The 12,264-nt window shown below is 42.4% G+C and overlaps 1 protein-coding gene across 1 annotated transcript in view; it reads right to left on the reverse strand.

Moving 5' to 3' along the window:
• The window catches only part of LOC124278562, a 40,627-nt gene extending 36,654 nt beyond the window's left edge, over positions 1–3,973 (reverse strand). Inside the window, exon 1 of the mRNA XM_046714289.1 lies at positions 3,452–3,973. Within this exon, the coding sequence (XP_046570245.1) occupies positions 3,452–3,518 (67 nt within the window). The 5' untranslated portion in view covers positions 3,519–3,973. The remainder of the gene's footprint in view (positions 1–3,451) is intronic.
• Between the last annotated feature and the right edge of the window lie 8,291 nt (positions 3,974–12,264).

Raw genomic sequence — 12,264 nt, forward strand, 5'->3', positions numbered from 1 at the left:
CATACTCATACACTAATGGATTATGGAAAATAACTTATGTAATCATAAACTAACAGATTTTTGTAGTGTTATATTATGATTCAAATGTCCTTTGTCTCTTTAAACGTAGGAGACAGGCAGTTCGGTTGACCAGCACGTCGTCTTCTCCCATATCTGGAGTTATAACGTACAGATTTGCCCTGATCGGTTGACCAGCACGTCATCTTCTCCCATATCTGGAGTTATAATGTACAGATTTGCCCTGACCGGTTGACCAGCACGTTATCTTCTCCCATATGTGGAGTTATAACGTACAGATGTGCCCTGACCGGTGGACCAGCACGTCATCTACTCCCATATCTGGAGTGATAACGTACAGATGTGCCCTGACCGGTGGACCAGCACGTCATCTTCTCCCATATGTGGATTTATAACGTACAGATTTGCCCTGATCGGTGGACCAGCACGTCATCTTCTCCCATATGTGGAGTTATAATGTACAGATGTGCCCTGACCGGTGGACCAGCACGTCATCTCCTCCCATATCTGGAGTTATAACGTACAGATTTGCCCTGATCGGTGGACCAGCACGTCATCTTCTCCCATATGTGGAGTTATAACGTACAGATGTGCCCTGACCGGTGGACCAGCACGTCATCTACTCCCATATGTGGAGTTATAACGTACAGATGTGCCCTGACCGGTGGACCAGCACGTCATCTTCTCCCATATGTGGAGTTATAATGTACAGATGTGCCCTGACCGGTGGACCAGCACGTCATCTTCTCCCATATGTGGAGTTATAACGTACAGATGTGCCCTGACCGGTGGACCAGCACGTCATCTTCTCCCATATGTGGAGTTATAACGTACAGATGTGCCCTGACCGGTGGACCAGCACGTCATCTTCTCCCATATGTGGAGTTATAATGTACAGATGTGCCCTGATCGGATGACCAGCACGTCATCTACTCCCATATGTGGAGTTATAATGTACAGATTTGCCCTGATCGGATGACCAGCACGTCATCTACTCCCATATGTGAGTTATAAGGTACAGATTTGCCCTGACCGGTATACCAGCACGTCATCTTCTCCCATATGTGGAGTTATAACGTACAGATGTGCCCTGATCGGATGACCAGCACGTCATCTACTCCCATATGTGGAGTTATAATGTACAGATTTGCCCTGATCGGATGACAAGCACGTCATCTACTCCCATATGTAAGTTATAAGGTACAGATTTGCCCTGACCGGTGGACCAGCACGTCATCTTCTCCCATATGTGGAGTTATAACGTACAGATTTGCCCTGACCGGTGGACCAGCACGTCATCTTCTCCCATATGTGGAGTAATAATGTACAGATTTGCCCTGATCGGATGACCAGCACGTCATCTACTCCCATATGTGAGTTATAAGGTACAGATTTGCCCTGACCGGTGGACCAGCACGTCATCTTCTCCCATATGTGGAGTTATAAGGTACAGATTTGCCCTGATCGGATGACCAGCACGTCATCTACTCCCATATGTGAGTTATAACGTACAGATTTGCCCTGACCGGTTGCAGTTAAAACGCGTTTTTAACGTATGCTTATGATATATATGTAAACTGTAAGAATATCACGGCAAATGTAACCAGATCCCACTAAATGCTGTAAGGGAACGCAAGGCTCTTTTATTACAGGACACAAATCAAAGTCAGCATTTGAACACAAGGAACACTAACATAAATGTGAAACGTTGTGAACATAAGGATCGTATGCACATTTTGTATGTAAACACAATATTAGGTGCATGTACATATGCCGTCCGAAAACCACGTATACCCATGTGTACACATGCTCATGTGCATGTACACATAGCATATGTGATCATAAGTCGCACGTACAATCTATACGCGATACATGTGAACACATGGCGCACGTAGACCTACACATGATACATGTGAACACAAGACGCACGTACATTTACACGATGCATGTGAACACAAGGCGAACGTAGACCTACACATGATACATGAAGACGCACGTAAATTTACAAGATGCATGTGAACACAAGGCGAACGTAGACCTACACATGATACATGTGAACACAAGACGCACGTATATTTACACGATGCATGTGAACACAAGGCGAACGTAGACCTACACATGATACATCTGAACGTAAGGCGTATGTGCACGTCCACGTGTTCGTGCATGTGCATCTTCATGTGATATATGTGAATACAAGGCGCACGTGGAAGTACAAGTGATGTATTTGTACGTGAGGTGTATGTACATGTACACAGAATACATGTTGAACAAGGCGCGTGTGCACGTCCACGTGTTTGTGAACGCTAAGAACATGTGCATATAAACGTGGTGAACGCGAACACACGGAGAAGGTGCACATGATTTCTGTGAACACTAAGAACACGTGCATGTGCACATGATGTATGTGAATTCTACGAATACGAGCATGTAGCCATGCTCTCTGAGAACACTGAACACGTGCATATACACATGATATATGTGAACTCTACAAACACGAACATGTAGGCACGTTCTCTGGGAACACTGAACACGTGCATGCACAAATCAGTTCTGTGAACACCAGGAACATATACACGTGATATTCGTGAGCACAAAAACACTTGCACACAAGATGTATGTGGTTTTCATAGACATTATGTATACATGCACGTGGAAGTTAAAGACTTCCTGTTTTGTTACAGACCAGGAAATGAAAATGATAATTTTAGCGTTCTCATATGTTCGTCAGGAAGGAAGACCTAACGACTCTCTGGCCCTGAGTGGTGTTAGTGACAGACTGACCTGACAGACTGACCTGACAACCACGGTGGTCATCCTGGCTGATACAGCGTGCAGTTGTACCCTACTAAACGGATCGATATCACTCCGCTACACAAAGGGCTGCATATGTGCTATCGGCTATTGAGGAATCGCTGAGCGTCTGACAGTAAGCGAATTCACTTTAAATTAGATTCAGTAATCGCTCCTCGTAAAATGGTTATAAAATGGAAACTGATATTTTAGTCGCCGTTAAACTTCGATTTATGAGAATGTTTGGTTATAATAATCTGAAACTTTAGCTTATATTGTGGAAACAGTGATTTATGATAAGAGTGTCATGGAAAGGTAGCTTCAGGTATTTTAACTCATTCATGTTAGAATCTTAAATCTAAATCACGAAATACTGCATCTCGACATATGTTACAAAATATAACTTTAGGTGCTAACTGAGTATGGATTTCATAACAAAAACACCTGATTACAAGGCTAAAGTCAATGTACGTGTCCATTACAAACCCGTATTGCACATGAGATATGTGACATGTGGCACCCTACTGAATGCCAGAACTGGACAAGTCTTAATAACTTTTAAGACACGACTACTATTCTAATAAACAGATTATTATACTGACACATTATTACAGCTGAAGAATCAGTGTGATGTACTTACCCGAGTGGCACTCTGTGTTCTTTGAGGCCGCCGACAGAAAAGTCATCAACCAAACTGTAACAATCATAGGAGAAAGATGTAAGTGACAACATCCGAGCTAGCCTACTTCGTAATACGTTGCTATGGCAACCATCAGACGCCGGGCTGTCAGCGTGTCATGGTGTTATGCAGTATGCTGTTGTATCATTCATGGGTCGTGGCTCCTCTCTCTATCCCGAGCATATGTGTGGCCAGGCTGAGGGAGCGACTTCATATAGGTCACGGCTCAAGCACCGGCAGTGTAGGGAGCTTGCAGACTTACGCAATCTGTTGCTTGTGGGGTTGAAGTTACACGATGATGATACCGTTTGTCTCCTCAGCAACTTCTCACCTCCTCAGGGAATCAAAGATGATTTTTTATGACCGCATGTGGCACATTACAGATCTGTTTTGAATAGACTTCTATTAAAACTGGCATCTGCGCGATCTCCCTTTCCTCTGCGACGTGTGCTATGAATGCTAAGACAGGCGATCCTACATACATCAGCGTGTTCCCATTCTGCCCTTGCGAATTGGAATAAATTTACTTTAAACCCATTACACTGAGTAGTGGTTATGAATCATGCAAGTATTGCTCAGCAATATATTACCTCATCACGGCATAGGGCCATGTATCATGACAATTGCTTGCAATAAAGTAAACCACGAAAAACAACTGATGTCTTTGATCCTAGTAGTTATGTATTTAAACATGGAATCCACTGAGGGTAATTCCAATCTCACTGGACTCATGGCAATTAAAAACAAACAAATCTTTACATCCCTTTAATGACCTTTCGAAATCCTTACTAAATTGACTTCAACAAGAACCGGAAGTATATTGACTGAAAACGGATAGGGGTGCTTGACAGTCGCCTCTCTTGAAATCTTTTCAATTTTGAAAATAATCCTCAAATACAGACTGTTCAAGTTTCAAACCTGGCAAATGTGAAAAAGCAGTTCCATAGATTCTCCTCAAATTGATCGTGAAGGTCGTGGGCTTAACCGTTTAATACTGCATTCACTCTCCTTACATAACGCCCCGAAACACAAGTCGATGCTGGGTCGAGAACAAAAACGAAATCACGATCTCTTTAAAGCCCACAAATGGTTTTGAATTATCACTAAGCAGCGCCAAGCCAAGAAAGAATATTCAATGTGAATGCAGAAGAATGTCAGAGAAACCTTCATTAGATTCCCCTCCGTCGCAACTGAGGTTCGCAACGAGAAGAAGAGCGACAAAATGCCCCATACAACTGTTGCTCTCTTGCGGAATGAACGGTCACCGGATATCGAACCGCTTTATGGTAATAGATTCCGAGCCGATTTACGACAAAAGATGATTGAAATCACACTGCGAGGTTTAACTGACGGAGTCGAGCGTAGCCCTGCTGTTAGCGACAACCCTGTGTTCTGAGCGTACGCCGCCGATTCCCGAGAGGCAACTGCCTGAGATGTGACACCGAAAATTGAATACAATCCAACGCTGGGCTATATATAGTCTATATTAAAACAATGCACGAAGAGGCTTATGAATCTTGCCATTTGTATGAAAAAAACTCAAGTCGACTTTCAAATGAAATTGATTGCAAAGTATGTTGTTTCACGTAGATATTAATAAAATTCTTTGCTGAAGAATGACGAGGAGGACTGACAACCTCTTTGCACGGTTAGTTAATCTCTCCAGAGTTGCGTGCCCTTGGTGTGCTAGGATCAGCTGATACTTTGTTCATATCCCAGATTAGTCGCGATTCCTGCGAAATCTGACATCTGATGTTTCACCACTTCGATTACCTCTTTGACTCAAAGCTTGTCCCCTCACAAAAGATTATCATTGTACAGACATAACCCAATCGTCTGTCTTGAAGATATATACCAATATATCCCTACTTGCGTCAAAAGATATATACCAATATACCCGTACATGCGTCAAAAGATGTATATACCAATATACCCTACTTGCGTCAAAAGATATATACCAATATACACCTACCTACCGTCAGAAATATGTATAAGAATATACACCTACCTACCGTCAGAAAGATGTATACAAATATACACCTACCTACCGTCAGAAAGATGTTCCTAAATACAAATATACACCTACCTACCGTCAGAAAACTTTTCCAAATCCATAACATTACGTGCATTCGCGTTACATTCGCGTTACAACGCCAAGGTAAGACCAACCGTTTGCATCATGTATTTACCATTGCCTCTAGACTTTCTACAAGCGCAACAGAATTTAAGGTTATATGTTGGACGTTATATTTCTTCGAATAGCCTACCTTCCATTAAAAGGATGGAGTGAATTTCGAAGTGAAATATTAGTGGATAAACGTTTGAAATATTTCTGTCGACACCTGATTATGCTGCCTGACTCGTTTAAAAGTCTGTTGTGTCATAAATCATTTCACAATGGTGACAATTAATGCCACAGATGATCTTGCTTCTAGCTACAACATGCAAGTTATTCACGAGGCATTGTGCAAGATGTTATTGCTGTAAAGTTGGGTTTTACCAGGAGAGGTTATCAATCTGAAAACGTTTTGCAATTCCCTTTCCACATGAAGAGACTGCAAAGAGGCGGGTTCAAAAGAAAGTCAGCTGAACATTTTCATGATGAAATGAATTAAATACTTTTCAAAGGAGGAGTTACGTATGTGACTTTATGCTGAACATCCAAACAAACTAACTTGGTACAAATAAATGAAAGCGATGAATGAAACTCTTTCTATATACATAAGATATATCTGCTAAAGTCCAGTACTAAATTTCAAACTGTTTCTTACATAGATTGTCAAGAAAATCGTAAGAATTCATTTTGGTCATATGTCGTGCCATTATATTTTGAATAATTACACACACAGAAGAAGGAAAACATTTACATTTAGATGCACTACGAACTGTGTGTAGGTGCTGTTAGTGGCACTAGCCATGAACTGATCACATAGATTTTGGCACTACACGGAGGCATGTAAAGTCTGAAAGATGTATACCAACATACGTAGTGCCAAGGTGTACCATACCGACATGTACTATCAGGACGAGACACACGTGCACGTACCGTTAAAAACGTACATAATAATAATAATAACAATAATTGGCTTGTATAGCGCCTAGTTTCCATCATAGATGCTCAACGGCGCTGCATACATCGTTAAAAACACAATAAGTGTGAAAAGAGTTCTATTCAGAAGCCATCTTGAAGAAGTAGGTTTTGAGCAAGTTCTTGAATTGTGAATGTGACTCAGTTCGTCTGAGGGTGACTGGAAGATTGTTCCATAGAGCTGGTGCTGCTACAGAAAAGGCTCTATCAACCATGGATGTTTTAGTGCTGGGCTGTGTTAGTCTTAACGTATCTATTGATGTAAGAGCTCTGGTGGGTACATGCAGATGTACAAGCTGGCGAAGGTAGTCACAGGACTGGTCATCGTAGAGGCAGTTATGAGTCAGTAGCAGAATCTTGAAGTAGATCCTGTACTTTACTGGAAGCCAGTGAGGGGATTTCAGAACTGGCGATATATGGTCATGGCGATGGGTTCGAGAGACCACACGAGCTGCTGCGTTTTGAATTTTCTGCAATTTAGAAAGTGTTGAAGATGCCGTGTTGCAAAAGAGTGAGTTGCAATATAACCAATATAACCTTACGTACTGGCCAGCTGATGTATACCAATACAGAAATACATGCTGCCAAGTGAATATGAACCAATGAAGCCAGTCAAGAAGACAAAAAGCAATATTGTCATGCGAACTGACAGACTGATGCATACCGATAAGAAACAAGGTACCTGCAACTTTACTACAACTGAAGCAATTTTACTCTAACCTACTACAGCTCAAGCTAGATATCTGCAATTTACTACAGCTCATGCTAGATACCTGCAATTTATTACAACTCAAGCGAGGTATGTGCACTCTACTGCAGCTCAAGCTAGGTACCTGCAATTCACTACAGCTCCAGCTGGGTGTCTCCAATATATTTGACTCAAGCTTGGTACCTGCAATCTATTACAGCTCTAGCTTGGTACCTCCAATCTACTACAGCTCAAACTAGGTACCTCCAATATATTACACCTTCAGCTAGGTACCTCCAATCTACTACAACTGAAGCTAGGTACCTCCAATATATTACACCATCAGCTAGGTACCTCCAATATATTACACCGCCAGCTAGGTACCTCCAATCCACTACAACTGAAGTTAGGTACCTCCAATCTACTACAACTCAAGCTAGGTGCTTCCAGTCTACTACAACTCAAGCTAGGTACCTGCAATCCACTACAACCCAAACTTGGTACCTGCAATCCACTACAACCCAAGCCAGGTACCTCCAATTTACTACAGCTCATGCTAGGTGCCTGCAATTTACTACAACTCAAGCGAGGTATGTGCACTCTACTGCAGCTCAAGCTAGGTACCTGCAATTCACTACAGCTCCAGCTGGGTGTCTCCAATATATTTGACTCAAGCTTGGTACCTGCAATCTATTACAGCTCTAGCTTGGTACCTCCAATCTACTACAGCTCAAACTAGGTACCTCCAATATATTACACCTTCAGCTAGGTACCTCCAATCTACTACAACTGAAGCTAGGTACCTTCAATATATTACACCATCAGCTAGGTACCTCCAATCTACTACAGCTCAAACTAGGTACCTCCAATATATTACACCGCCAGCTAGGTACCTCCAATCCTCTACAACTGAAGTTAGGTACCTCCAATCTACTACAACTCAAGCTAGGTGCCTCCAGTCTACTACAACTCAAGCTAGGTGCCTCCAGTCTACTACAACTCAAGCTAGGTACCTGCAATCCACTACAACCCAAACTTGGTACCTGCAATCCACTACAACCCAAGCCAGGTACCTCCAATCTACTACAAGTCAAGCAAGGTACCTACAATCTACTACATCCCAAACTTGGTACCTGCAATCCACTACAACCGAAGCCAGGTACCTGAAATCTACTACAAGTCAAGTTAGGTACCTGCAAACTACTACAACTCAAACTTGGTACCTGCAATCAACTGCAACCCAAGCTAGGTACCTGCAATCCACTACAACTCAAGCTATGTACCTGCAATCTATTAAAACTCAAACTAGGTACCTGTACTCAACTGCAGCTCAAGCTAGGTACCTCCAATCCACTACAACCCAAGCCAGGTACCTGAAATCTACTACAAGTCAAGCTAGGTACCTGCAATCCACTACAACTGAAGTTCGGTACCTCCAATCTACTTCAACTGAAGTTAGGTACCTCCAATCTACTACAACTCAAGCTAGGTACCTGCAATCCACTACAACCCAAACTTGGTACCTTCAATCTACTACAACCCAAGCAAGGTACCTGAAATCTACTACAAGTCAAGCTAGGTACCTCCAATCTACTACAACTCAAGCAAGGTACCTACAATCTACTACAACTCAAGCTAGGTACCTGCAATCCACTACAACCCAAACTTGGTACCTGCAATCCACTGCAACCAAAGCCAGGTACCTGAAATCTACTACAAGTCAAGCTAGGTACCTCAAATCTACTACAACTCAAACTTGGTACCTGCAATCTACTACAACCCAAGCTATGTACCTGCAATCTACTACAGCTCAAGCAAGGTACCTGCAATCTATTAAAACTCAAGCTAGGTACCTGTAATCTACTGCAGCTCAAGCTATGTACCTGCAATCCACTACAACTCAAACTTGGTACCTGCAATCTACTACAACCCAAGCTATGTACCTGCAATCTACTACAGCTCAAGCTATGTACCTGCAATCTATTAAAACCCAAGCTATGTACCTGCAATCCACTACAGCCCAAGCCAGGTACCTGAAATCTACTACAAGTCAAGCTAGGTACCTGCAATCTACTACAACACAAACTTGGTACCTGCAATCTACTACAACCCAAACTATGTACCTGCAATCTACTACAGCTCAAGCTATGTACCTGCAATCTACTACAACTCAAGCAGGTACCTGCAATCTACTACAGCTCAAGCTAGGTACCTGCAATCCACTACAGCTCAAGCTATGTACCTGCAATCTACTACAACTCAAGCTACCTGCAATCTACCTGCAGGTACCTCTACTGCAGCTCAAGCTAGGTACCTGCAATCTACTACAGCTCAAGCTAGGTACCTGCAATCTACTACAGCTCAAGCTATGTACCTGCAATCTACTACAACTCAAGCTAAGTACCTGCAATCTACTACAGCTCAAGCTAGGTACCTGCAATCTACTACAGCTCAAGCTATGTACCTGCAATCTACTACAGCTCAAGCTATGTACTACTGCAATCTGTTCATTCAAACTCAAGCTAAGTACCTGCAATCTACTGCAGCTCAAGCTAGGTACCTGCAATCCACTACAACCCAAACTTGGTAATAAGAATCTACTATAACTCAAACAAGGTACCTGCAATCCAGTACAACCCAAATTTGGTACCTACAATCAACTACAATTCAAGCTAGGGTATCTGCAATCTAATAAAACTCAAGCTAGATACCTGCAATTTACTACAACTCAAGCATATACCTATACTCGACAAGGTACGTGTAGTTCACCGCTGCGATACAATCAAGGCACGTGTTCGGTGGTCTACTTCCTTGTTACATACTTGACACAGACTGTATATAGAACATGCAACACTACGCGACTTGCCCTGATCACGTGTCGCCGAGGCCTGGTGAGACGTCGTGACGTCAATGACACTAAACCTTGCATATCTATTTTCAAAGTATTATTCCCCAGAGAAAAAATAAATGAAATTTGTCTGCAGACAAATGACTTCATATGACCTGAGGCGAGTACACTCTTTTTACATACTAGTAACTTATTTGTTTGTACGATTCGATTGTTAGAGAGAATTTAAGAATATAAACAAATATAATGTGTGATTATATTCTTGACAATAATTCTACTAAATCGTTTTTCAACTGCACCCATGGTATGCCTTCACGAACACCGAAGCGCAGATGAAATATAGCTTTCACATAATTTTCAGCAGTGCACCTGAGAATGATAGGTGCAGCATGGACGCTCAATGTTCTTCATACTGCAACAACGTTTTGGACCACACCTCTATCATCAATGACGACTTCACATAAAAAATAGATAGGTATCAATATATACAATATCCTTTTTAACGCTGCAGTTTGATGTGATGCACCTTCTTACACAAACAGTGAAACGATAATGGTATTTATCAGGGAGAAGAGAAGACGTAGATATCACCTGCTATTTGGTATTTGGTCGTGTTGGAAGATAACGCTGATAGATTGCGAACTGATGGGTAATCTCAATTCATCCGCAACGCTTTTGTGATGTCAGTACATTACGACTTGGTAAATGTTATTGATGTATTACAGCGGGCTGCTGGGTCATGCCAACACCAATGAACTTCTTGGACGCAGTTTGGCGCCAGTCGCTCTACTTTACGTCGAAAAACTCGAACTCATCCATCGTTTCAGGACCGACTGAACCTACTTGCATCTGTAAAGAGGGTTCTCTCAGTCGCGTCGTTGCCACCAATGTACAGTTCGTGCCCAATGCAGTCTGCGTTGATGGTGTATACGAGTCAAGGCCATTCCACGGCTGACGTTGTGAAACCCACATATTGGCCATAACGATCGTCTCGTTGCGCTTGCGTAAGTCTTGGCGTATTCGTGGTTTGGTTCGGGCTGTTGCATTCTTGCTCTGTCCAGCATCGGTATTTATGCCACAATCATGCAGGTGCATTTGGACCAATGTCCCACAATTACGTTTTCACGTTTTGAAAAAACGTGTGATTCGTACGAAGCTTTCGGACAGCTGCGTTGTTATCGGTACCATGTTGCGTTTGGGCGAATGTTCTCTGCTTGGGTTCAAATCTGTACCAGCGTTTTAGTATTTAATACAGTTACTTTAAAAGTGACAATTTTTTTGCCCAGTTGTTTAGTTAAGTGTGGATTTTAAATGATTACAAATTCGGGGATGATGTAAATTCATCATTAACTACAAATTAATTTATTAGCACATCGTGTTCATGTTAATGAATCGAAAACGTATGAAGTCTTGCAGTTCATCGTGTCACACCCTAAACAAACAGATCAATCGCAGTCTCGATCCAACGACCTTGAAACCCTCTGCCGTAGCTGCAGCCCGCTCAGCCACAACCCCGACACAGACAACAGCAACCTGCCTTCAGATCTTCTAGTCCGCATTTAGACAGAGTCACAGTTTTAGCCAAAGTAGAATATCGTACGAAAACTCTTTGGCATGTCAAGGGACTAGCCTTGTGTCAGTCTGCACTGTAAACTTTGCAGGGGGGTGTGCCATCCAGAACCATCTTGACACGGTCTTATTCTCACAGCCTTCTGAAGATTCGAGCAAGTAAACGTTCCCAATAAGCACATCATTATTTTAACGGAATTTCTATTCGTATGGTATGGCACCAGTATTGTCGAACTTGCTGATTACGTTTATATTGCTGTAGAGGCTGTACCGTTAGCAAGCGACATACGTCAGTGTCAGCGTTAACGGCTTCCCACAACCACAACTACTGTGAGGTACACAATATATCTGAGCGCATGTTGATTCGGGGGCTTCACACTGTACGCTGTTGTTTCAGCTATCGATTATAACTGTCTCCCTTGCCGAGTGTGTCGAGGGCAGAATCGGCGGCGAAGATGATGACAGTACTGTAAACCATCTTCATCAAGCAGAACACACTGCACGTGTATGCCACATGTGCTTTGTGTATGTACACACATCTCAGACAACACGGTAAAAATGTTAGATATTGAAATAACGTT

The sequence above is a fragment of the Haliotis rubra genome, unplaced genomic scaffold (assembly GCF_003918875.1).
Source record: "Haliotis rubra isolate DU_JTF1 unplaced genomic scaffold, ASM391887v1 Scf24, whole genome shotgun sequence".
NCBI classification, from domain to species: domain Eukaryota; kingdom Metazoa; phylum Mollusca; class Gastropoda; order Lepetellida; family Haliotidae; genus Haliotis; species Haliotis rubra.